This window comes from Rhinopithecus bieti, unplaced genomic scaffold, assembly GCF_001698545.2.
Source record: "Rhinopithecus bieti isolate Rb0 unplaced genomic scaffold, ASM169854v2 scaffold_15501, whole genome shotgun sequence".
NCBI lineage: Eukaryota > Metazoa > Chordata > Mammalia > Primates > Cercopithecidae > Rhinopithecus > Rhinopithecus bieti.
In genome coordinates this window covers 716,443-740,604 of record NW_016808317.1, presented here as the reverse complement: position 1 = coordinate 740,604, position 24,162 = coordinate 716,443, and the positions used below count along the sequence as shown (strand labels likewise).

Below are 24,162 nucleotides of genomic sequence, written 5' to 3'. Positions count from 1 at the left end.
ATTTTAATCATTTACCTAGATTATTTATGAAAACTGCCATAGTCATTATTTAAGGTTATGAAGCTGCCATTGCAAAATTATAACTGAGACAGTGAAAAAGATTTGACATAACTGACTCCATCTTGCTTCTAACCTCCAAGCTGTCCTTGTTGATTTCTGGGCAAATTTGGGAGGAACTTAGTTTATAGTTTAGCTTTGAAACAAAGGTGATAACAGTTCCTTCCCAAAATAAACCTTACTGCCTGCAGACTAGACTGTCTAAAGCCACAAGATTAGCAGTTATGGTAATCCTACTAAATTCAAAATGTAGCTATTTTTATTAAATTAATATCAATGTCTTATTTATTAAATATTACACAGCAAAGATCATTCTGCCTTGAGCTGTGTTTATAGTTTTGTAACCCCTATGCCAAATTTTGACACCTTATAGTATTTAGCAGGGATAAGTATGAAATAGCTTAATTAATAAATGCAAACAAAAATGTATGCTGGCAATTCTTAAGACATTTTCTAATATTATTATACTTTACAGTAATCTTAAAGCTAGTTTATTTATTAAAGATTTCAGTTAAGTTGCATAAACTTGAAAAGCATTTGACCAGTCTTTTCTTTTCCAACATAAAGTATTTGATTAAAGTGCTTTTATTTTCTTAAGCCAATTAATTAGAGCTTTCTAAAGTGGTACTGAAACATTGTGTACACAACACATAAATACATAGACATATTAGGCATGCTGATAGAAGTACATCTCATAGATTCAGCTTTGCAAGTAGCAGGATACATTCTTGGCTGAGTGAAGCAAAAGCTGATATGTCAAGTCTTCCTACACCTGAGTGAGGGGTTGTGGATCAGTTTATTTAGAAGTAAATGGCCCTTCAAAAACCACTGCTGGTTGTCAATTGAGCTAGGTAAAAATATGTTAATGCTCCTGCAGCATTAAAGAAAAGTTAAACTGTGCTTTGAATACTCCATTTAAGAAGGCAGAGAGATATCAAAATTTTAGAAGGGCTTTACTCACAAACCTGTTAAAAGATAAGTTTCATTTTCTTACAAATTGCTTGTTTGGAATGTTTTATTTTATTTCTGTATTAAATTTTTTTCTCACTTTTTTTCATCTCAAGTTAAATTATACTTTTTATTTGCATGAACATAGACATATTATGTCCCAAATACTAGGATAGATCTGATAAAATGAGTGCTCACTTTTTGGTCAACTGAATATATACTTTAATTTACTTGAAATTTTCAGTTTTTGGTGTTACCATTGCTCAGTAGGTCTGGAGCCCAATGGAGATAAAGCTACACTATTGTATAGTGATTACAGCTCAAGAACTATTCCAAGCCCAGAGGTGAGATTGTTAGGAATGTTGGCCACATAGCTGGCACATGCTGTGCCCATTTCTCATGAGGATACTATGTCATGTATTCAACTACATCAGTTAATATAGCATTTTGTTGAATTAAGTATGAAAATGTTTCATTTTCAAACCAATAGTGTATATAATTCTAATGTGTACTTTTTTTAGTGGAGTAAAAGAGCTAAGAGTTTGATATATTCAGATGCAAACAAAAATGATAAGTTACAAATGTATTTTATCAAATATTCAGGTTCAATCCCACTAAGAGCCTTGAGATGAACATCTACTAGGAATGAAAAGGCAACACAAATATGCCTTTACTTTGTGAGGCAAACATTATTTTCCTTAATTATGAAACTGATATGTATCTTTAAAGCTGATGTTGAAAAATTGTCAAAATAAAAAAACTGACTTATAAGGTCATTATTTATAATTATCTCTCTTCCAAAGGTATTATATATGATCTATTTTAAAATTAAATTAGGGTCAACTTGCATTAATATGGTTTTATAAACATATTATGTTCAAAGTCCATTGAAAAGACTGTAATGTCCTCATTTATAAAGCTAAAAAACGATAAGAAAAACTGGACAGATAACTTGAATGCTTAGAAAAATAATTGGTGTGTAAACTATGTCCAGAAAACACAACTGACACTTTTGAAAGCTTCAGTAATCCTTGGTAGACTGCAGTCCTTTAAGCATTAGGAGGAATTGCAAATAGTTTATCCTTGTAACACTTTGATTCCCATGTTTGAGGCTTGAGCTATTGGTGTTTCCCTTCAGTTTCAGTCTGAAGTTCATTTGCTTTCTTTCTCCCTTTGAAAGAAACCATGGCAGTGTCCACTCCAAGGTACTCACCAAGGGCCATCAACATTTTTGTAGATATTATTCTAGAAGAAAAGCAGAGGAAAAAATTATGATCCTTTGAGAGGAGTCAAATAAACTACTTTGCAAAGAGTAACTGCAAATTATACAAAGTTCAAAGTGTCACTTAATGGGAGGACGGAAGAGAAAAGTGCTGTGTCACTCCCAAGTACCATCACTATCCTCAAGGCCAATGGCTCTCGACCCTGGCTGCACCTTGGAATCACTAGAGCCTTGAAAAGCCCCATTGCTCAGGCCGCAATTTAGCCCTGTATCACACCCCTGAGTTCTGTGGAAAGAGTACATATATCCTTATTTACTAGGCTAACAAAAGGTAGCAAAAACTAGAAAAAAACTGGGCCATTTAAGCAGAATCTCTGGAGGGTAGGGCCCAGGAATCTGTAGTTTTAAATGTTCCCTGGGTGATTACAATGTGCACCCAAGATGAAGAATCATTATTTTAGTTCCTTGAGGCTAGAGGCTGTATCTTCAGCTCAGTTATGCTCAATTCAACTCGATGTGGCAAGTATTTATGGCATGCTAATTACACATTAGGTATTGTCCTAGGCTGCGGCAAGGGGCAGGAAACAATTCAGACAATATTTTCTATTCTTAGGGATCATGCAAGGTAGCAAGTAACCACAGGTGTGATGAGTGTGCCAAAAACTAGGGACAGATGTGATGGAATGTACAATGTGGGACTTTGACTTAGCTAAGCAATCAGGTCAGCTAAGGATAAATAGGAAATACGTTGAATAGATATAAATAGTAAAGAAAGTACTGTATTTATCAGTAACATAATTTTGTAATAGTGAATCTCTGCTTGTGCTTTCTACTCTGCTACTACTTACAGCAAAGGAGTAGTATTTCTTGAGGGTAAGACCTTAAGCTCTGTAATCAAATTGGAAACTTCAGTTTGAAACTTAGTTGCAGCACATATTATTAGTTGTTTAACCCTGCAAAAATTACTGTCTTTAAACCTCAGGTTTCCTAAATTGATAAAACTCACACAAAGCTATCAGCACAGTAGCTAGCATGTAGTAGTCACCCCATAAATGCTAAATGTGGATCTGGGTGGAATCCATTAACAAATACCTGGAACTCATAGCATGGACCTTGCATGAAGTTGCCAGAGCTATTTCGCAAAATAAAATGAAGAAATTGTAAAATGCCCTTAATATTTTTCTGGCAACATACTTGTGGTTTTTTGTCCCTTGTTTTCAAAGTAGAGCTCTACACTAATCAAACTAAATAGTTGACCAAAACCAAAAACATAAAAAACAAACAAAAAACCCCAAATAATTTGTTACTTGTTTGTGTTGAAACAAAAAATGTGTGTTTTGCAAGACCTAAATAATTGTTAAATTTAATCAGTGTCTGAAGCAACCAAGACACAGCAATAATCCGGTAAGTTGTTTTTGCACTATTAAGGTTCTTCCTCTTACCATTAAATAAATATATAAAGTAGCTTCATATGCAAAAGAGGTAGCAGTGATTGGACAATTTGTTCACAATAACCAGAATGATAGTGAGGTCATTATTAACTTACTGTTTAAGAATCAATATGATATATACAAATTTGGGCATCATTAAATAAACTTGTTCCTCTAAAATAGCATTTACAATTTTTTTGGCCACATACTCCTGCTCCAGTATTGGTAACAGAAACGGATACCTGGAATAACAATAACAAATAGTGATATTATCAGACTGGTATCTTTTTGTTGTTATCATAGGGCATTGATTATGAAATTTCAGATATGGAACTATAACATACAGCTGTAAACAGTCAAACAAAGGCCAGGCGCAGTGGCTCACACCTGTAATCCCAGCACTTTCGGAGGCCGAGGTGGCTGGATCACCTGAGGTCAGGAGTTCTAGACCAGTCTGGCCAACATGGAGAAACGGCATCTCCACTAAAAGTACAAAAATTAGCCGGGTGTGATGGTGGGCGCCTGTAATCCTAGCTACTCCGGAGACTGAGGCAGGAGAATCTCTTGAACCCGGGAGGCAGAGTTTGCAGTGAGCCGAAATTGTGCCCCTGCACTCCAGCCTGGGCAACAGGGTGAGACTCCATCTAAAAATAATAATAATGAATAATAATAATAATAAAACAAACAAACAAAATCTAGTCAAACAAAATGCAAATCTTAGGAATTGCCTTGTGTTTTCTCTTATGATCAGTAATAGGACTAATGCCAATATATTTAATTTCCTGCAGTAAACTTCCTGCTTTTGTTGATTTTCTGCTGTGTGATGGTCTAAACATATGAAAGTGATTGCTTTTAGATTTTTTTTTTTTTTTTTTTTTTGAGAGGAGTCTCACTCTGTCACCCAGGCTGGAGTGCAGTGGCACAATCTCAGCTCACTGCAATCTCCGCCTCCCGGGTTCACGCCATTCTCCTGCCTCAGCCTCTTGAGTAGCTGGGACTACAGGCGCCCGCCACCACACCCGGCTAATTTAAAAAAAAATTTTTTTTAATTTTTAGTAGAGACAGGGTTTCACCGTATTATCCAGGGTGGTCTTGATCTCCTGACCTCGTGATCCGCCTGCCTCAGCCTCCCAAAGCACTGGGATTAGCTTTTAGATTTTTCGCTTCTTTCTTCCCTCTCTGTTCCTCCCAAATATCCCATAGTTGTATCCTATTAAGAAGCAAAATTACAGCTAGGCGCAGCCCAATTGCTAATACCAGCACTTGGGAGTGTGAGGCTGAGGCGGATGGATCACCTGAGGTCAGGAGTTCAGACCAGCCTGGCCAACATGGTGAAACCCCATCTCTACGAAAAATACAAAAATTAACTGGGTGTGGTGGCCCATGTGGCCCATGCCTTTAATCCCAGCTACTTGGGAGGCTGAGGCAGGAGAATCACTTGAACCCAGGAGGTGGAGGTTGCAGTGAGCAGAGATTGCCTCACTGCACTCCAGCCTGGGTGACAGAGCAAGACTTCATCTCAAAAAAAAAAAAAAAAAAAAAAAAAAATCTCTTGAACATGTGTGATGTATCAGTTTAAGTAGGTCAGTTACAACATTAAGCAGAAATAGATGTTTGTAAAATCAATAGTTGAAATGGATCAGAATGTAAATAAATATCACATAAGTTATTACTTTGACATTTTATACTTTTAAATTATTCTGCTTAATTAGTTGAACCACACTCCCCTCAAAAATTCTGTTTATCTCAGCTGATTTTGGGAATCTGATCAATTTTCCACAATTGAATGTTGACAGTCTTTGTATTTTATTCTCCTAAAAGTTTTCCAGAACTATAGCCTAAAGGGCTCTAATGCTTATTTAAAAATAGAATCTACAGATCATTGTTTAATTCTCTACCATTTTAGGATTGTGTATCTTTCTTTTTCTGGAGACTTCTTTTTTTACGTTTGTTTATCTAAGGACAACAATTTTATAAAAGTTATCACTTAACGTCACTGACTTCTCTGGCTACCATGCCCCCTTATCCTGGCTGGTCATCTTTCTGTGATCTTAACACTTTAGCTTTTAATGAGACTTAGTCACATATTAACAATTCTTACTAATATTGTTTTAATAATAATGTTAGAAACAAACTAAATAGCTTAAAAACACATGTAGAGTATACTTACATTAGCTATAACTACATATGTGTATATACATAGGTTTATTATCAATGCTGCTGACATAAAACATGTATAGTACGTGATTTACTACTACTAATAAAATATACATTACTTTTTGTTATAAGCTCCATATAATCAATCACTTTTCACAGAATGCTTTCGTTAATTTTTGTTGAATTCTTGCATCACATATATTCTATCACACAAATATGACACACTTTGGTTAACCATTCATCAGTTGATGGATATTTGGATTGTTTTTACCTTTTAGCTGTTATGAATAATGCTGCATAAACATTTGTGTACAAGTTTTTTGTGGGGACATGTGTTTTCATTTCTCTTGGACATATACCTAGGAGTGGAATTGCTAGGCCATGTGTTAATTCTATGTTTAACATTTTGAGGAACTGTCAAAGTATTTTCCAAAACAGTTGCACCAATTTACAGTAGCACCAGCAATGTGCAAGGGTTCCAATTTGTCCATATCCTCACAACACTGTTATTGTCTGTCTTTTTTATTGTGCCTTCCAAGTTAATGTGAAGTTATTCATTGTTTTTAAATAACAGCTTTATTGAGAAATAATTCATATACCATAAAATTCACTCTCTTAAAGCATAAAATGTAGTGATTTTTAGTATATTCAGAAAATTGTTCATCACTATCTAATTCTAGAATATTTTCATCACTCCCCCAAAAAACTTCGTTCACATTAGCAGTCATTTTCTCCTTGTCCTTTCCTTCAGTCCCTGGCAATCAATAGTCTACTTTCTGTCTTTGTAGACTTGCCTATTCTGGATATTTCATATAAATGGAATCATACAGTATGTGGTTTTTTGTGTCTGGCTTCTTCTACTTAAAATAACGTTATCAAGGTACATTTATGTGGTAGCATGTATCAAATTTCATTGCTTTTTATGGTTGAATAATATTTAGTTGTATCAATATACCACATTTTGTTTATTCATTCATTCATCACTTGATGAACATTTGGGTTGTTTTCACAATTTGGATGTTGCTGCTATGAACATTTGTATAAAATATTTCATTTTCATTTCTCTTAGGTATATGGCTAGGAGTTCAAATATGGTAACTTATTGTTTGCCTTTTTGAAGAACTGTCAAACTGTTTTCCAATGTGGCTGGACCATTTCATAATTCCATCAGCAATGTATGAGGATTCCAGTTTCTCCACATTCTCATCAACACTTGTTATTATCTGTCTATTTGAGTTTAGCCATCTTAGGGTGTTTGAAGTACTTTTTCATTGTGCTTTTGATTTGCATTTCCCTGATGATTGATGATGGTGAATATCATTTTATGTACACATTGACCACCGACCACTTACATCTTTTTTTTTTTTTTTTTTTAATGGATTCTCACTCTAGCCCAGACTGGAGTGCAGTGGTACAATCTCGGCTCATTGCAACCTCCTCCTCCCAGGTTCAAGTGATTCTCATGCCCCAGCCTCCTGAGTAGCTGGGATTACAGGCATGCACCACCACACCTGGCTGATTTTTTAATTTTTAGTACAAATGGGGTTTCACTATGTTGGCCAGGCTAGTCTCGAACTCCTGACCTCAGGTGATCCACCCACCTAAGCTTCCCAAAGTGGGATTAGAGGCCACTGCACCTGGCCATCTTTTTTTGAAGAAATATCTGTTCAGATCTTTTGCCATTCTTAAAAGTTGGGCTTTTAAAAATTGTTGAGTCATTAAGAATTATTTATATATTCTGGACACAAGTCCCGTATTAGCTCTAAGATTTGCAAAAATCTTTTCTCATTCTTTGAGTTGTATTTTACTTTATCGATGTCCTTTGAGGCATAAGAGTACTTAATTTTGATGAATCCAGTTTATTTATCTTCTGTTGTTGCTTGTATTTTGATGTCATAGCTAACAAACCATTGCTTAATTCCAGGCCATGGAAATTCACGTCATTTTTCTTTAAGAGTTTTATGATTTTATCTATTACTCCTAGCTTTTTGATTTATTTTGAGTTAATTTTTGTATATGATGTAGGGGTTGAGGTTCAACTTCATTATTTTGCATATGGCTATCAAGTTGTCCCAGCACTATTTGTTAAAAAGAGTATTATTTCTCCACTGAATTGTCTTGACACCCTTGTTGAAAAGCAGTTGAGCAAAAATGTAAGAGCCTATTTCTGGACTCTTTGTTCTATTCTATTGATCTATACATGTCTATCCTTAAGAAAGTTTGACACTGTCTTGATTAGTATAGTTTTATAGTAAGTTTTGAAATAGGGAAGTGTGATTCCATCCAATTTTCTTATTCTTTTTCAAGATGGCTTTGGCTTTCTGAGTACCTTGCATTTCCACATAAATTTTAGAATCCACTTTTCAATGCATGCAAGAAAGACAGCTAGAATTTTGATAGGAATTGCATTCAATCTGTAGATCAGTTTGGGGAGTATTGTGTTTTAACAATATTAAGTCTTCCAATCCGTGAACATGGGATTTATTTTTATTTAAGTCTTCTTTAATCTCTGTTGAAGATGTTTTGTAATTTTCATAGGATAAGTTTTGTGCTTTTTTCGTTAAATTATTCCTAAGTATTTTATTATTTTTGATGCTATTGTTAAATTGACTTGTTTTACTAATTTCATTTTTAGATTATTCATTTCAGATGTATGGAAATACAAATGAGTTTAGTGCATTGATTTTGAATATTGATCCTTTGCTGAATTCATTTTGTAGATATAATTATGTGTGTGTGTGTGTGTGTGTATGTGCATATGTATTCTTCAGGATTTTCTATATACAAGATCATGTCATCTGAGAATAAAGATAGTTTTGCTCCTTTTTTCCAATCCGAATATCTTTTGTTTTATATTTTGTCTAAATGTTCTATTGAACAGTAGTTAAATCAGAGTGGTGAATTTGGATAGCCTTGTCTTGTTCTTGATCTTGGGGGGAAAGCATCCAATCTTTCAGCATTAAACATCATGTTAGCTGTGGCTTTTTCATAGATGCCGCTTATCAAGTCATGGAAGTTCCCTTTTATTTCTACTTTCTTAGTGTTTTTATCTTGAAAGCGTGCTAGATTTTATCTAATGCTTTTTCTGTGTGTTTTGACATGATCATGCAGCTTTTGTTCTTTGTTCTACTGATATGATATACTGTATTAAATTCTCTTTAAATATTAACCCAATCTTACATTCCCAGGATAAATCCTATTTAATCATGATGTATTAATGTGATAGGTTGCTGGATTCAATTTGCTGGTATTTTATTGAGGATTTTTGTGTTTATGTTCATAACAGGTATTGATCTTTGGTTTATTTTCTTGTGATGTCTCTGTGTAGTTTTAGTATCAAGGTCGTCCTGCCCTCATAGAGTGAGTTGGGAAGTGGTCAGTCCTCTTGTATTTTTTTGGAGGTTTTTGAAATATTGGTAGCTATTTTCTTAAAAGTTTTATAGAATTTCCCATGAAGCACTCTGGATCTGGGATTTTCCTTGTGGGATTTTTTTTTTAGATTACTAATTTAATATCTTTAAGTCTATTCAGATGTTTTTTCCTTCGTGAGTCAGTTTTGTTAGCTTGTGTCTCCCTAGAAATTATTCCATTTCATCTACGTTATCTAGTTTCTTGGTACATAATTTTTCGTAGTATTTCCTTATGGTCCTTTTCCTTTCTGCAATGTTACCAGTAGTGGGGTCCTCGTTTTTATTCCTGATTTTAGTAGTTTGAGACTTCTCTGTTTTTTCTTTCTTTGTCAGTCTAACTAAAGTTTTGTTAATTTTGTTGATCATTAAGGTTGTTGGTTTCATTGATTTTTCTCTAGTTTTCCACTCTCTATTTCATTTATTTCTGCTACAATTATTACTTATGCTTGATTTGAATTTAGTGTGCTCTTTTTTATAGCTTCTTAAGGTGGCAGATTAGTTTGTTTATTTAAGATGTTTTATATTTTAAAATAAAATTTCCCCTAAGCACTGCTTTAGTCATACTATGTAAGTTCTATGTCACATTTCCACGTATTTGTAAATTTCTCAAATTTTCTTCTGTTTTTCATTTCTAATTTCATTTCGTCTGGAGAACATACTTTGTATGATTTCATTCCTTTGAAATTTATTGATGGTTGTTTTATGGCTCAGCATATAGTCTATCCCAGAGAATGTGTTATGTGTGCTTGAGATGAATGTGCATTCTGCTGTTGTTTGGTGGAGCATTCTATAGATGTCTATTAAGCATACTTAGTTTATAATTCTCTATGCCCTTTGATCACAGGAGCATCCTTTAATAATTTTCTTCTGAGATGGAGTTTCGTTCTGTTGCTCAGGCTGGTGTATAGTGGCACAATCACTGTTCATTACACCCTGGACCTCCAGGGCTGAAGCCATTCTCTCACTTCAGCCTCCTGAGTAGCTGGGACTACAGGCATGCAGCACCACGCCTAATAAATATGTATTAGAGACAAAGTCTTACCATGTTGCCCAGGCTGGTCTCAACTCCTGGGGTCAAGCAATCCGCTTGCCTCAGTCTCCCAATGTGTTGGGATTGCAGGCATGAGCCATTGTGCCTAGCCGATAATTTTTAAAATTACGTTTTTTTTTTTTTTTTTCCTGGGGCATATAATATGCATCTTTACCTGTCAGAACCAATTTCAGATTTATAATCTCTTAATTCCAGTGAGATATAGGAACTTTACTCCTATATAGCTGTAATGCCTCTCCCACTTTTGTGCTATTGTTGCTATACATGTCTATATGTGTTATAAACACATTATTGTAGTTATTACTTTGTAAGTTTTATGTTTTAAAGAAGCCGAGAGAATGAAGGAGAACAAGTATATATTTATGGATTTTGTCATATCAACCTCCCTCATTTCTGGTTCTCTTCATCTCTTCCTGTGGATTTGAGTTACCATCTAGTGTCATTTATGTACTACAGTATAATTTTGTCCCCACTTATGTCCTTTGTACTGTTATTGTAAAAAATATTACATTTCTATATGTGGTAGGCCAAATAAAACTATTATGTGCATTTTATTTATACAATTGTATTTATAATCAATGAAGAGAAGAAAGGAAAAGAAATAGGCATTTGAACTGTCTTTTAAAAATTACCTACTTTGTCATCTTTACTGTCACTTTATTTCATGTGGATTCAGATTACTCTCAGGAGTCACTTGTTTTTATTCTGAAGAATTTCCATTAATATTTCTTGTGAGGCGGTATGCTAAGCAATAAATTCTCTGTTTCGGTTTGCCTTCCTTTTGCTTTCATTTTTGAAAGAGACTTTTGCTGGATACAGGATTCTTGGTGCATAATTTTCCCCCCAGTACTTTGAATATGTTATCGCACTGCCTCTTAGCTTTCATTATTTCTGTTGAGGTGTCAGCCATTAATCACGTTTGGGTTCCTTTGTATATGATGGGACTTTTTTTTTTTTTCCTTTTGCTAGTTTCAAGATATAGGTTTGTTTGCATCTTTTAACATTTTGACTGTGATATGTCTGGATGTGGAACCCTTTGTGTCTACCCTACTTGGAGTTCACTGAGTTTCTTAAATATGTAAATTAATGTTTTTTATCAGCTTTAGGAAGTTTTTAGCCCTTGCTTCTTTGAATATTTTTTCTGCTCCTTTCTCTGTATATTCTTTTTTTTTTCTTTGATAGAGTCTTGCTCTCTTGCCCGGGCTGGAGTGTAGTGGCCTGATCTTGGCTCACTGCAACCTCCACCTCCCAGGTTCAAGTGATTCTCCTGCTTCAGCCTCCTAAGTAGCTGGGACTATAGGTGCATGCCACCATGCCAAGCTAATTTTTTTTTTTTTTTTGGTATTTTTAGTAGAGATGGGATTTCACCATATTTGCAAGGCTGGTCTCAAACCCCTGAGCTCAAGTGAGCCTTAGCCTCCCAAAGTGCTGGGATTACAGGAGCGAGCCACCACGCTCAGCATCTCTGTATATTCTTTTAATGTTACTCTCTTCACATATGTATTTATTTGTTTAACAGTGTCCCAGATTTCTCTGAAGCTATTTTTTTCTTCATTTTATTTTCTCTCTTTTCTTCTGATTACATAAGCTGTATCTGTATGTCTTCAAGTTTACTCATTCTTTTTTCAGCCAACTCAAATCTACTCTTGAACTGCTCTTGTGAATCTATCTTTTCAGTTATTTTTCTTTTCTGCTTCTAAATTTACATTTTTTTTCTGTTTACTATCTATTTATTGAAATTTGTTGAGACATTGTCCATCATATCTTTTTCACTTCTAATTTACATTTGTTTTTCTTTATACTTTCAATCTGTTGAAATTTGATGAGACATTGTCATAATACCTTTTTTCATTTTTCAAACAAGAATTCTTTTAGATCTTTGAATATATGTATAATAGCTTTCTAAAGTTTCTTTCCTGAGTCCAACATCTGAGCTCCCTTAAAAGCAATTTCTGTTACCTATGTTTTTGCTTCTATGTTGGTCATACCTTCCTGTTTCTTTGAATAGCTCATAATTTTTTGTTAAAAAGTAGACATTACAGATAATATATTTTGGGAACTCTGGATAATACTCTCCCATAGGGCTTTTTGTTATGGTTGTTGGCTTGTTTATTTAGTGACTTGGCTGTACTAGTTCAGTGAAGTCTATCTCCCTCTTCTACAGTCAATGTGTAGTTTTGGTGTCATTCCTCAGAGGATACAATCTTGGGCATGCACACTATCTTCCTGATTGTCAGAGATGACTGTGGTTTTAGCCAGACAATCTTTTACTGCCTCTTTTGCTCATCTCTTAGTCAAGCTTTGGCTGGTCTGCTTCTACTATCACACCCGCCTCTTAACCTCCACAATTTGCTAGCTGGTTGTCCTGTTCTTTTTGTATTCTGGTTCATGGTCTTACCCAATTGAAGTCAGACCCTATGGCAGAAGCAGAGAGATACCAGTCTTTGAGGAAGACCTTGACATTCACCTGGCACCTGGTTACTCTGTGCTATGGAGCAGGAGATAAGGGTAATATAAAACTTACTCTTCCATGGCTACTTTACCCAAATTGTCTTTATCAATCAGGATGTAAGGGTTGGAGGTAGAGATGACAGGAACCATTCTGCCAACCAGCTGTTGCCACTACCCTGTATGGATCTTTCACAGCCTAGAGCCTGGGATAATGGGATCTGCTAATACTCATTGCCTGGGAAATCTACCTAAAACAAGTATCCTGCCTTAGGAATCTGGGGAAGATGGAACTTGCTACTTGACTGCTGAGCTTAGTGGAGCCGTTCTGTCACAACAAGGAGCTGTTCTGGGAAGAAGAACTGCCTTCTTCACCAACAGTCCCTTTCTGGATCTTCCCTTCATAAGATGATCAAGCACTGTCTGGCTGAGGTTATTCACACAATATAGGCCTTCTCCTGCATGGAGCTGTTAAAAATGGGATTTGCCAATGTTCCAATGGCTGTCAAACCACCCAGAATAGCAGTTTCACCCCCAGGAAGAGTGAAAGAACTGTCACTTTGTTGTCAAGTCTGCTGAAACCATTATCCCAAAAGGCAAGAGGGATTGTCCCAAGCCCCAGAGCTGTGGTCTTTTAGTGTTCTTACTGAATTTCCATAGAGTTTATTCAACAAATGCTTCTCGATTTTTTGCATCCCCTTTGATCAATCTCCAGAGATTTTATTTATTTATTTTTTGAGAATCTTGCTCTGTCACTCAGGCTGGAGTGCAGTAGTGTGATCTTGGATCACTGCAACCTCCACCTCCTGGATTAAAGCGATACTCATGCCTCAGCCCCCCGAATAGCTGGGATTACAGACGTGCGCCACTCCCATACCTGGCTAAGTTTTGTATTTTTAGTAGAGACAGGGTTTCACCATGTTGGCTAGGCTGGTCTCTAACTCCTGACCTCAGGTTATCTGCCCACCTTGGCCTCCCAAAGTGCTGGGATTACAGGCATGAACGACTGCGCCCGGCAAATCTCCAGAAATTTTGAATGATTGTCTTTGCTAATTTTGACCAGCTTAATAGATGTCTCTTTGGGGAGAGCTTTCCCCTATACATTCTGTTAACTCTTGACCACTTGTTTTGGAACTTTCTATTTAATTTTAAAGCTTCACTAGACTCTAAATAGTTTGATTGCCTCTAAGCCAGGCTTTCTGTTGGCTGTCTCCATGTCCCACAAATACAGCTGATGCATGTCATTTGGATTGTGTCAGTCTCTTTTTTAATTATTGTAATAACTATGCTTGTCCTCATATCCAGTTTATACTTTCCAATATACTCACTGACTGGCTCTCTATGTAAAAGTTCTCATATTATATTTGCATCCTAGTTTGAACTGTTCTAGATAAATTTAACCTTCATAGCAAAATGTCACTCTGCAATACTTCCCCCTATATATTAATCAATTTTACAAAATATTTTATTTCTGAGGTTATTTATACCTTTGTATTCTCTTTAGGAAAAAATTATCTTCTCAATACTACAATGCTAAATATTTTCAAAGTTCTCAATATTAATTTCTCTGTTACATTTTAATATACTGATTAGTACTTTAGGTTTAAAGTTTTACTAAATCATAAACCTCACAACTATATTATTGTCTTTAAATTGAATAAATTTATAAATATCATACATATTGAAATTTTCTTTTACTAAATTAGTCATTCTCATTGTTTCTTTTGTTTTACTCTCCATATTTCAAAACTTCAAAATCATCAGACGATGACATACAGTGGAAGATTATTATAAGAGCAAAGATTACTTTAGGAGTTAACTTACTTGCTTGTACAGCCTTCAAACATTCCAGTGTTGATGAAGTGTGGGCACACAATGGTGGTTTTAACTTCAGTTTTCTTTACCATAGTTAATTCCAAAAAGAGAGATTCAGCAAAGCCAAAGGCTGCAAATTTACTTGCAGAATAATCTGAAACAAAGCGAGGAACTATTAGTAATAGAGCTTGACAATTGGAATTATCTTAAAATTTGAATTAACTCTTACATTTAAAAATTGAATCTCCCTGGGTACAGTGGCTCACGCCTGTAATCCCAGCACTATGGGAGGCCGAGGCGAGCGGATCACAAGGTCAGGAGATCGAGACCATCCTGGCTAACACGGTGAAACCCCATCTCTACTAAAACTACAAAAAATTAGCCGAGCGTGGTGGCGGGCGCCTGTAGTCCCAGCTACTCGGGAGGCTGAGGCAGGAGAATGGCATGAACCCCGGAGGTGGAGCTTGCAGTGAGCCGAGATCATGCCACAGTACTCCAGCCTGGGTGACAGAGCCAAACTCCCTCTCAAAAAAAAAAAAAAAAAAAAAAAAAAAAAGGAATCTCCTTCCCCTTTCTCTGGCTTGTCCTTGGGGACAAAGCATTCTGTCAGAGTCAATTTATGTGGCCAAACACTCCACTCCTACATCTCCACACTCCACTCTTACATCTCCACACTCTATATCCAACAAAAAATGGAAATCATATCAGTGTTTCCTAACCCAAGAAGACCAAAGCCAATAGGCATATTCCGGTTTTTTGTTTGTTTGTTTTTTGTTTTTTTAAGAGAATATATGTCCTTCTGGAAATAGAAGAGAATGCTGGCATTATAAATAGAGTCACCTATTTCAGAGATTTCCCCGTGGTGCAGGAAGAGCTTCTATCTATCTTGGAAGAGTCCTAATTTCTGAGTTCTGTGACACGTGGTGAAACAAAGTACTCACCTGATAGTCCATTAATACCAAATACTCCTGCTACACTTGAAATACAAACCAGGTGACCATGGTTAGCTTTAATCATGGCAGGAAGGAAGGCCTTACAAGTCTGGAAGGTATAAATGCATTTTGTCAATATTTCATTCATTACTATATTTGCTTCATAAGTATTTGATGAATTGACTAATTTAACACATACTTGTTTAACACCATAATGTGTTAAATTCTGTGGCAGTAGAAAAGTAAGTACCATATAGTCATTGTTTTCAATGAGATTAGAGGTTATTATGTACTAATCTATATTATTTGATTTCTTTTTCTTTTGAGGTAAACTGTACTAATTGAATCAAATGAACATTTTATATTTGTGGTTGGCTAAAAGTCTTAAAACCTAGTTTTCTGGTAAGCTGAACTTTTCCGTGTAGTTTTTAGCAATTCATATTAAAATTTAATTGCATTTACCTTCCTGGCTTTACCCTAAACAAGATTTGCCCTTGCCCTGATGGTTTGGCAGAATGGGAAGAATTGTTTAAGGAAAAGTGAATTTCAGTGCAAGCTAAACACACCCAGGTAAGTAAAGCACTACCACATCTTAGATCTATTCTTATTTCAGCACTCCTTTTCTCATTCACTGTGTAAATCCACGTTTCTAATATCATTATCTTGTTGGTTGTGTTATTCTACTGGTTTTCTCATCAATGATTTCAACCTAACCTTTACAATGCTCATAATCTGTTTCTATGAGATTGCAATGTTAACATTGTCAGAATTTGGTATTTATAGTTTTAGAGAGTGCCAAGATGTGCTCACCTACAAGGGACCAGTAGAACAGAGAGGAGACACTGGATCAAAGAGTGACACATTTGTTTTTGAGATATTCTTTATCTCAGTAACCTTGTCCTAGAGCTGCTGAACTAATTGACAAGTTTCTGCTTAGATGTGAACAATTGGCCTCTTATGACATTTCCTATCCAAGTGCGGTGGCAATTTATACATCTGTGTCTTATAGTTGTAACATTTTGTCTTTCAAAATTAAATTCTTGTTGCATCAGTCATGACTGTAGACTAGTTAGAAATGACAAGAGCTGGTTATTGTCTTTCAACACAAAGGTATGAAAGATCTGGCCAGAGGCCCAGAGAACATCTCAGTGACTGTCTGGTAGACCCAGTTAGGTTTAAGGACAGGAAGCCTAGGTACAGAGGCCCAGCAGTGGCACCACTATTGATATCTAAAAGTTTATGAAACTTTCAAGAAAATGAAACTGAGAAATAGATTGAAGGTGAGTGTCAGGGCTACCTTTATAAGAAATCCCATGGCTGAGGACAGTGAAACTCCCCAGAGTAAGGGAGAGAAAGCAGTGGCCTACAATAGTTTGTGATACAGCTGAACACTGGTGAAATTAAAAAAAAAAAAAAAAATGATGAGGGTGGGAAGTCACCTGTTCACAGGGATGTAGCCACTTTTAGGAGTTTTGGTTTTTGAGACAGAGTCTCTCTCTGTCACCCAGGCTGGAGTGCAGTGGTGTGATCTCAGCTCACTGCAACCTCTGCCTCCCAGGTTAAAACCATTCTTATGACTCAGCCTCCCCAGTAGCTGGGATTACAGGCACGCACCACCATGCCTGGTTTGTTTTGTAGTTTTTGCAGAGATGGGATTTCGCCATGTTGGTCAGGCTGGTCTTGAACTCTTGGGCTCAAGTGATCCACTCGCCTCAGCATCCCAAAGTGCGGGGATTACAGGCATGAGCCACTGTACCTGGCCTAGGAATTCAGTTTTGTTTGCCTTTCTCTATTAACTTTTTTTCTCTGCAAATGTCTCTGTATGTGTGTTTACTTTTGGCTGTGGCTGAATTTGCGGCTAGCTTCTTGTGTGTTCAGTTGAGAAAAGTTCTCCCTCCTAGAGGGAAAAGTAGTAGGTAATGACAAAGGTCTGTTTGAATTTGCAGCCCTATGTACCAGTGGAGCACTTTTTTAGGACATTCTAGAAGACGAATTGCTCATAGGGACCCATAACTAGTGCTCACTAGCTGTGTATCTATTATTAAAGGAAAGAAAAAGGAGTAAAGGAAGTGTTGAGTCAGCAATTAGTTGCCAAAAATGTATTTTACCTTTTGTGAAATGTTTTTAGTGCCTGAGAAATTAGTAGAAAATTACATATGGATCTAGATTTGTACATTACTCCTAATCAAAGTAAATCTGTGAACAAATCAGATTTGTTTGACAAACAGCTATATGCTGTTTATCAGGATTTTGTTTGATAAACAGCTATATCCTATTAATTAGGATTTCCTGATTTTATCACATGTGTGATATAATGAAAAAAAACATCAGATTTGGTCGATTTCATTTTAATGCATTTATGTAAGACTTGTTTTTTTTTTTTTTCCATGGAAAAGTCAAATTAATACCCTTTCTAAATTTTTCAACGCTGGTTTATGGGTCAGACAGATTATCTTTGTTTCCACAAAACATTTCTGGTTATAAAGAATACAGATATGCATACAGTTAAATTGTGCTACAATGAATGATGACTTTACTGTCAAATAAAGATTGATGTTTTGAACTTTACTGTTGCAGGTTGCTTTTCTTAGTTACTGCACTTGCATTGCCTTTTATAATTTTTCAATGTTGTCCCTTTGACAAGCTTTTAATATCTCCAGTGATTGTATTGCTCTGTAGTGTAACTTAAATGGCTTGAATATTTTAAGATAATATTAAGTTGCATAAATTTATGAGAAATTTTTGGTTATCAATACAATTAAAAAAATTAAAATTCACAGAGAAAAGGTATTGAGTCACTCAGCACCACTTTGACTTGTTTTTTTTGTAAAGCTTCAATTGAGATAGTAAATTCAATGTAGTACACACCTTAACTTTTAATATGATAGAGTTATTTATGTTTTAAAGTGATCATTGAAAGCTAAAAATGATATAGGTACATAGTGATACAGTTTTTGTGTGTGTTTAAGCTCATACACACATATAAGAGCATATTAAAGTTAATGAACAAAAGAAACAAGTATGATAAAGATGATGGACCTGGTAGCTTAAAATCTCTTGGAATATTCCAGTCTGTTGTAAATAAGAGGTATTGGAAGGTTATTTTTTACCTTTGTGTAGTCTGCCCAGAGAGCACGGATTCTTATCTTGTCAAAATATTCTTACTCTGAGCACTTGAGCCCTAATTAACTTTTTGTTAAATCAAATAGCCAAAAATTTGCCACATCTGAAAGATCTAAAATCCCTTAATAATTGTACTGTGATGTGCTGTTAGGTGTATTTAAAAATCAAAACAAAACTATTGTCACTCTGACTCTTAAGGCAGCCAATTACAGCTATTCCATAGTTTTGTTTAGAAAATAAATCTATAGAGGTGTTTTTGCATTCAGAGTCATCTTTGGTACTTCTTAGGTGACCAAATCACCCATTGTCTGTTCCCTTGGCCTGATTTCATAACACAGCAATTAGCAGCAGGGTTGCTAGAGAAAATGAGGTATATTGGGTATGCTCCACATTTCCTAATTAGCTGAACCCTATTTAGGACCTGCCCTGAGAAAATATGGGGAAAAATTGTCAACTCCAAAAGGAAACTCAACCTTTTCTTGGATGAATTTATTAATACAAATATATTTACCCAGAGATTGCACACTTGCCAGGGCAGTTAGAAAGACCCTGAGGATTTGTCAGTGCTCTTGCTATAATAAGTAACCAAATTCTTATGAAATAATTGTGTCTTACATCCCAATAGCAGTTTCTATTTTCTTAATTTGGTATTTTTGGTTTTTGAAATGAATTAACTAGAGCCATTCAGTTTCGTCATCAGTAGGTAATTTCTAGTCTTCCTCTTCTTTCCTGGAGGCTTCTAGTAATACAAACTGGAAACTGTGCCTGTTAAGACAGCCCAGAAGGACACACTCAGAGTTGCAGTGTGGCCTGGACCGTGCCAAGGATTGACTCATTGGAATGGGCTTCCCAGTGTAGGCTGACATTGCCACAGTGAGAAGGCCCCTGCAAGGTCACGTCTGGGGCTGAGCCAGGTCCATAGAACCTGTTTAGTCCAGGAGCAGATGGCTATGTGAAAGCAGGCCCTGACCAGCATCAGGCAGAACAGAATTAATGGTATATGTCTGGGTCACAGCATCAGTGAGGGAAATTTCATGTGGTCAAAGTTCTATTTTCTGATGGGCATGTGAGCAAGCCCCTTTTCTTTCTTGATGTGTTTCCAGTTCTCTCTTCAGGAAGCTAATGCAAAGTGGAACGCAACTTTTTGAATGCTATCTTAATTCAGGGAAAAATATCTTATGGGGATCTTGGTTTAGATTATAAACTAAGTGAAGATTCGAAGGAATGTAAGGATGATAATAATTTTAGTACTTGAAATTCGGACAAATGTTTTCACAATAGGTTAAGCTTAGAAAAATGTGTGGAATGAAATTTAACTTATTCTAATCATTGTACATTCATATACAATCAAGCTCATTTTACAGATAATATGAGAGCTATTAATTGCCCTTGTGCACAAACCTACTGAAGGCAGTGGGTAGATTCTATTGCAATGGCTTACTGAGATCCTTCATCTTTCATGGTGATGTGCCTATTTGTACCTGTTCAGTAAGAGCCAGGCCTTCTTTTTCCAGGATATAATGAATAGCTTGATAATGCAACCAGAGCACAGGTGTGCCCCATTTAAGAATAAGTTTAATTTAATCATGTATGACAAGCCTATTCTTTAGGGATGATGGTTGTTGTTCATATATTGAACCAGCTGTCTCCTTAGGAAATTGAACTGATACCTGCTTTATGGGTCATAGGTCCCCTTCCAGCCTTACAGGTAGTAAGGGAGGTCACTTCCTGGCAAACCAGTAGCCTTGGCAGGTTTGAGAGACCTCAAGATAAAAAAGCAAATCTCTTACTAGAAGAACGGCAGTACAATTTCTCCCTAGAAGTACTGCAGGCAGCACCTGGTGGAGACATATTTCTTGGGCTTGGTTTCACAGCCTTGGAATAGATGAGCTAGTAAGAGCAGTAGAACAAAATTTTAAAAAGCTCTCTAATTCTTGAGATGAATCAAGAGTCTTTCCATCATCTTCAGATGGAAGTTGATTTTCTGGTTTCAGTGGTTGCTCAGTATCATCTGTCTCTAGGCTTGCTGACACACAACCAGAAGGCTTATGTGTGTTTATTAATAGCTCTTAGCACCTGTAGAGCTGATTCAAGGCAAACAACAGAGCACACACACAACATAAAGATACAAGTTCAGAGGCTACATGAAGCCTGAAGAATGAGAAGGGGCTACTATGTGAGTCAGGAGAAAGAATATTCCTGTTGGAGAGAGAACAGCTTGTGCAAAAACGCTCAGATGAGAAAGAGCTTGATGTTCTCTGGAGTTTAATCAGGAACCTTGGCATGTAGAAAGTTAGCAGAAAGTAGAGAGAATGAGAGGTGAGGGACAGATAAGGGAGGCCATGACAGGCAACTGTATATTATTCTAAGTGCATTTGGAAGTCTCAATATTTTTGAGCTGTGGAGTGAGATGATTATTTGATTAACCTGTTGAAAAGATCATCTTGCTTCCATATAAAGATGGGTTAGAAGGCAAAAGTGTTGAGGGTGGAAGGCCCTGAGGAGCTGTTGGTGAGAGTGGAGGATGGCTTGATCTAGGGGCTGGCGGCAGAAGGGAGAGACACGGACTTGGGCATGTTGTGCAGGGACAGCCAAAGATGCGGGGTGAGGGAAAGGGAGGAATCAGGATGATTTCTAGATTTGTGATGTGATTGGAATGAATGCACCCTAGCTCCATTTAGTAAGATGACGTTTCCCCTTTCTGAAGGAAATATTTGGGGTAAGGTAGTACAGGGAAGGAAATCAATGGTTTTCACAAATGTTTCTGGGAAGTATATTATATGGCAAGCACTGTGGTAAGTGCTCAAGGAATATTGGTTAAAATAGGTTAGTGGGGGTTCCCATTAACTTTTCGGTGACCAAGGAAGAAGACCAAGGATATAGTTCTGAGTTCCACGGAGAGTGGTATAAAAGAGTAGCATGGAAAGAGCGAGGAATCAGGTGACACGTAAAGGAAGCCCATTCCAAGGTCCTATTTTCGGAGACACAGAGGACTGGGGCCATACCTGTCCCCACTTTCCCATGTCTCCCAAGACCCTGGTTTCAGCACCTGTTCCTCCCACAGGCCCCATTTGCCACTGATCCCTGTTCATCCCCTGGCAGCATCAAGTATGAACCCTCTTAGTGAAAACATCTCTGGTAACTCCTCTCTCCTTTAGCCTCAACCCACTTTCTAGAGTTGCACTAACCAAGGAAGTAGCCTCTAGGCATGTGTGGCTATTTAAATATGCATTTAAGACTGGGTATGGTGGCTCACAGCTGTAATCCCAGCACTTAGAGAGGCCAAGGCAGGCGGAGTACCTGAGGTCAGGAGTTCGAGACCAGCCTGGCCGACATGGTGAAATCCCATCTCTTCTAAAAACACAAAAATTAGCTGGGCGTGATGGTGGGCACCTGTAGTCCCAGCTACTCAGGAGGCTGAGGCAGGAGAATCACTTGAATCCAGGAGATAGAAATTGCAGTGAGCTGAGATTGTGCCACTGTACTCCAGCCTGGGCAAAACAGTGAGACTCTGTCTCAATAAATAAATAAACATGCATTTAAATAGATTATATGATATAAAGTTAAAAGTTTAGTACCTCAATCCCATTAACCACATTTCCAGTACTCAGTAGCCACAGATGACTAGAGGCTGTCATATTGGGAAGCACAGATGAAGGGCATTTCCCCCATCAAAGACAGCCCTACTGGGCAACATTGTATAAACCACTCCAGGCCTCAGGAAAGACACTCCTGAGTCATGAATTCACTCATTCTCTTTCTGTAATTTTTCCCTCCTCCACACTTCTTCCTTCTGTAAGCATGGGTCACCATTTACCAGTTTCCTGACCTTGGGGAATTCATTTAAATACTTTGGGCCTCAGTTTCCTTATTTGTAAAATGAGAATGAAAAAGGCATCATGGCTGCAGGTACTCAATAAATGGTGGTGATTGTGATCCATCCCACCCTTAATTCCTGTATTAGAATGCCCAGTCCTGCATGCCCATAAACCACCACACTAAAAATAGCCCCTGTCTCTGCACAAGCTCCTTTTGCACTCATGGCCAAATTAAATCTCTCTTGTATAATTGCTGTCACTCTCAGTTTGTATTTAGGTGGGAAGATTTCTGAACAGCCTAATAAGTCTTGAGAACAAACTGCAGAGGGTAGAGGGAAGGAAATTACTCTGATAATTTGGAATAAAACAAGATCAGGAAAAGCACAGCAGATAAACCCTGCAAGGATTGAGACCCCACATCTTTCAATGGAAAATCCCCAAATGGTATGTTTATAGAGAAATGCACGAACAAGTGTTTATAGGACTGCATGGAATTTTCGTACTCACCAACGAAAGAAAATGGTAAAGAAAGAGATTTACCCAGAAATGAGAGATGACGTTTACAAGAAAGGATTTTTCCACCATGTGATCTGGAATATCGAGGAAGAACTTTCCTGTGACTATACCAGCGTTGTTAATGAGGATAGTCACATCACCAGCTTCTTTCCTGACCTGGCCAGAGGAAGGCAAGCATTAGTTCAACTGAGACGTTGCATTTTGACATTTATTTTCCCAAGTTGCGATTTTTTTTCTCATTTTTTTCATGTAGTTTCTCTGAAGCTAGATATTTTTATCTTGCATGTAGAAATTCCTCAGCTTTAAAGTAACTTTATGACAAATTATCTTAAAAAAAAAAAAAAAAACAGATTTAGCCAGATTCTGGATTTTTTGTGTGGAGACGGCCTGCAGCATATTTTCCTCACCTCCCATTTCTGTTACACGACTGCCCGTTCCCGGGTCACTAATGGCAGTGGAGTCTGAGTGACACTGCCTCCCTGCATGTCTCAGGACGGTTCCCTTCAGATGGCCTACAGGTTTTTCCGCAGCACATCAGCGGGTGTCTGATGCCTGCTTCTGTGGGCATCATCTCCCCTACTCCTCTTTGAGGAGGAAGGCAAGACATATCTCATTCCCTCAAGCCAGATCAGTTTTCGGCATGAACACATCCTAAACATGGATGCCTTTCATCTGCTGCCTAGGGATTCCATGTTTCTGTGCTTTTCTATCCAACAGACCCTGTCGAATCGAATTACTCTCTGTGACTCATGTTGCCTTGAGTCCCTCAGCTGTGCCGCTCTTATGCCTCTTAAGTCCTCATCCATTTTCCTTCACCCTTCCCTCCTAAGTTGCCCACCTCATCTGCCTGCATAAACCCCAGTATACCACAAGCGCTGCTCGGAGAAGAGTATGCTTCAGGAAACACCTGAGGGACTGGTTTCCTCTCTTCACCTTTTTGACTCACATGATTATGACTGTGTAGGTGACATTGAGAAAGCTGACCCAATGGCAAACCATGAAGTATGTTTAAACAGCAATTAAGACTTTCCTCCCCTGAACTGGATCTCTCAGCTTATACAACCATCTGTTTCTTTGTTTCTAAACAAGGAGCACTGCCTGCCCTGACTTTGTTTTCTAATTCCTGGTCCATGCACTGCTAGTTGAGCCTGCCAGATAACATGATTTGGAGAATAAGGTAAATATTGCTGCTGATGTAGTAGATTGGAATGAGCTAGGAAAGGAATAGTTAATAC

The 24,162-nt window shown here is 37.2% G+C and overlaps 1 protein-coding gene across 1 annotated transcript in view; it reads right to left on the bottom strand.

The window, feature by feature from the left end:
- Nucleotides 1-655: 655 nt before the first annotated feature.
- The window catches only part of LOC108538387 (proenkephalin-A), a 67,322-nt gene continuing 43,815 nt past the window's right edge, over nucleotides 656-24,162 (bottom strand). Inside the window, exons 7-11 of the mRNA XM_017886434.1 lie at nucleotides 22,952-23,083; nucleotides 15,480-15,579; nucleotides 14,548-14,692; nucleotides 3,774-3,899; nucleotides 656-2,250 (exon numbers count right to left, since the gene is read on the bottom strand). Of these exons, the coding sequence (XP_017741923.1) occupies nucleotides 2,124-2,250; nucleotides 3,774-3,899; nucleotides 14,548-14,692; nucleotides 15,480-15,579; nucleotides 22,952-23,083 (630 nt within the window). The 3' untranslated portion in view covers nucleotides 656-2,123. The remainder of the gene's footprint in view (nucleotides 2,251-3,773; nucleotides 3,900-14,547; nucleotides 14,693-15,479; nucleotides 15,580-22,951; nucleotides 23,084-24,162) is intronic.